Raw genomic sequence first — 2,098 nt, forward strand, 5'->3', positions numbered from 1 at the left:
CTGGACTGGAAACGTTCCGAGCCCAGTGTTTTAAAAGCAGGGAAATAAGGCGGGTTCCTCCTTCGCCTGCCACTCCTCTAGTAGACAGCGTGGCTGGAACCCCCAGGCTGTCCTCCAGCAGCCGAACCGAGGTCTTTGGCCCTGCAGGGTCTTGGGCCGCCCTCCGAGCTCAGGCTGGGATCCTGGGGTGACCATCAGGGGCCAGAATCTCCTCTCCACCGCTCACACCACCGAGCCCCTTTTTCATTTGGCCTGTTCTCCGCTCACGTGAAAGTTGTTTTCATATCGCACTTGTTTTCATTTGGGGGGTGCCATTCTTTTAGGGTGCCCCTTTTCCTTTCATTTTTGTCTGTTCTTTCTCTCCTTGTCCTTTCGCTCCTTAATTCTCTTCGTTTGATCTTCCGTTGCTTCTTTTTCGTTTGCTCCTTCATTTGTTCCTTTCCGCTTTTCTGCTCAGCATGCCCACTGTCTTTTACCTCTTGTTCTGGTGCCCTCCTGTTATGTAACTCAAATTTCTCCCCCCTTTTGGGGGGGTTGTTGTTTACACTTTGTTTTCTTTCTCCCTATTTCGTTGTCTGCCTGCTCTCCTTGCCGTCGGATCTCAGATCTCGTTCTGCTCTAACGCTAGCCGAAGCGTGCACAGCGCCAGGCCGGTTCAGGCTCCTGAGCGCTCGGCGCAGAATGCGCCCAATGGCGGAGACGCCAGCCAGAAGGCTGGGTCCCGCCGGGCGCCGAGCGCTGAGCCAAGCCGAGTACCTGTCCCTGGAGGTGCTCTGGGCACTGCGCGGCTGCCGCCGTCTGGCAGGGATCAGAGGAGCCAGGCCAACTGCTTCTCATTAAGTCCCAACTGTGGTTTTTATCAGGAGAGCCTCCTTTCAAAAGACACAGACATGAAGCTCCGAGGAGTCGCTCATTTCCTCCACTGACCCGCACACACCTCCCTCCCCTCCCCTCCACACTCTCACCTACTCCTGCTGGACGGAGGCCCGAGCTGTCTGGCCACTCAGTAGAGGCCGGGGAGACGCCAGGCTGAGGAGCCAGTGGTCTCCGAGGTCCCTTGCTGCAGGGTGTGGCAGCATGGATGGGGCAGGCGCGTGGAGACTCCTACCAGTCACTGATGTTGGTGGGTGGCAGCACGGCCCCGGACCAGCCTGCCAGGCCTCCGCATTCACATGCATTTCAGGTGATGGCACGGGCCAACCCGTCTTCGCACTCGGGGCTCCAGCCCGGGGATTTGAGAAGCCCAGGATTTAGGCCTGCCTAGGGCGGTTCGAGACGGCTCAGTGCTCAGGATCCGGTGCAGAGATCTGCGAGACTGCGAGAACAGAGGCCGTCACCGTGCGTTAAGACGACAAGGAGGCCAGGTTAGTCTGAGAACTAAGAACATGTATTCGGTGTTGAGCGCTGTGGAACCAGCTGTGGCCACTCCTGGAGCGCCCAGTGCACAGGCAGCGGGAGGAGTAGGCCAGGCCGCAGCCCTTGGCTGAGCCGGCTCGGTCACTCGGGGTCAAGGCCCAGCCTCTGCGGCCTCAACGGGTGCCAGAGAAGAGTTGTGCGCTTCTCCTGCAGCGTCGGGGCTCAGTACGGGTCCCAGGCCTTCGGCCCAGTCCGAACTTCTGGGTTGCTCGGTGGTAGTTCCAGTCTAACTCCGGCAAGCATCTCTTCCTGGCTCCGGACCGTTGCTGCTCCACCCTCCCTCGACCTCCCGCCTCTCAGTCCCGCCGTGGCCGTGAACACGGGTGCCTATGCCTCCCGCACCTCGCTGGCCTCTGCCTGGCCCGGGCCAACCTCAATCTGGCTTCCGAGACAGCCGGGTCGAAAAGTGAAATGGGCAAAAAGTTAATGGGCGAGTGGGAGACAGAAGCAGGGAGGGAGGCCCGCGCGGGCCAGGGTAGGGAAGGAGAAAGGGTCGGGCTGCGCGCTACCCCCGCGTCGCGCATTACCTTCCGCGGGGCCTTCGTAGAAGTGGCTGCCGTTGAGCGTTGGGCCTGGCCCTAGATCCTGCAGGTACTTGGCGGGCGGCTTGGCGGGCTCTGGGAGGTAGGGCTCCAGGGGCCCGCAGGCCGGAAAGCGGGTCAGCCGGGGTCCGCGAGGCGGC

The 2,098-nt window shown here is 61.1% G+C and overlaps 1 protein-coding gene across 1 annotated transcript in view; it reads right to left on the reverse strand.

Moving 5' to 3' along the window:
* Window positions 1-2,098, reverse strand: part of Alx3 (ALX homeobox 3) — a 31,255-nt gene that overhangs the window by 7,023 nt on the left and 22,134 nt on the right. Inside the window, exon 3 of the mRNA XM_010606074.1 lies at window positions 1,944-2,097. Coding sequence (XP_010604376.1) covers window positions 1,944-2,097 — 154 coding nt within the window. The remainder of the gene's footprint in view (window positions 1-1,943; window position 2,098) is intronic.

The sequence above is a fragment of the Fukomys damarensis genome, unplaced genomic scaffold (genome assembly GCF_012274545.1).
Source record: "Fukomys damarensis isolate Sample0158 unplaced genomic scaffold, DMR_v1.0_HiC HiC_scaffold_33, whole genome shotgun sequence".
Classification (NCBI taxonomy): Eukaryota; Metazoa; Chordata; class Mammalia; order Rodentia; family Bathyergidae; genus Fukomys; species Fukomys damarensis.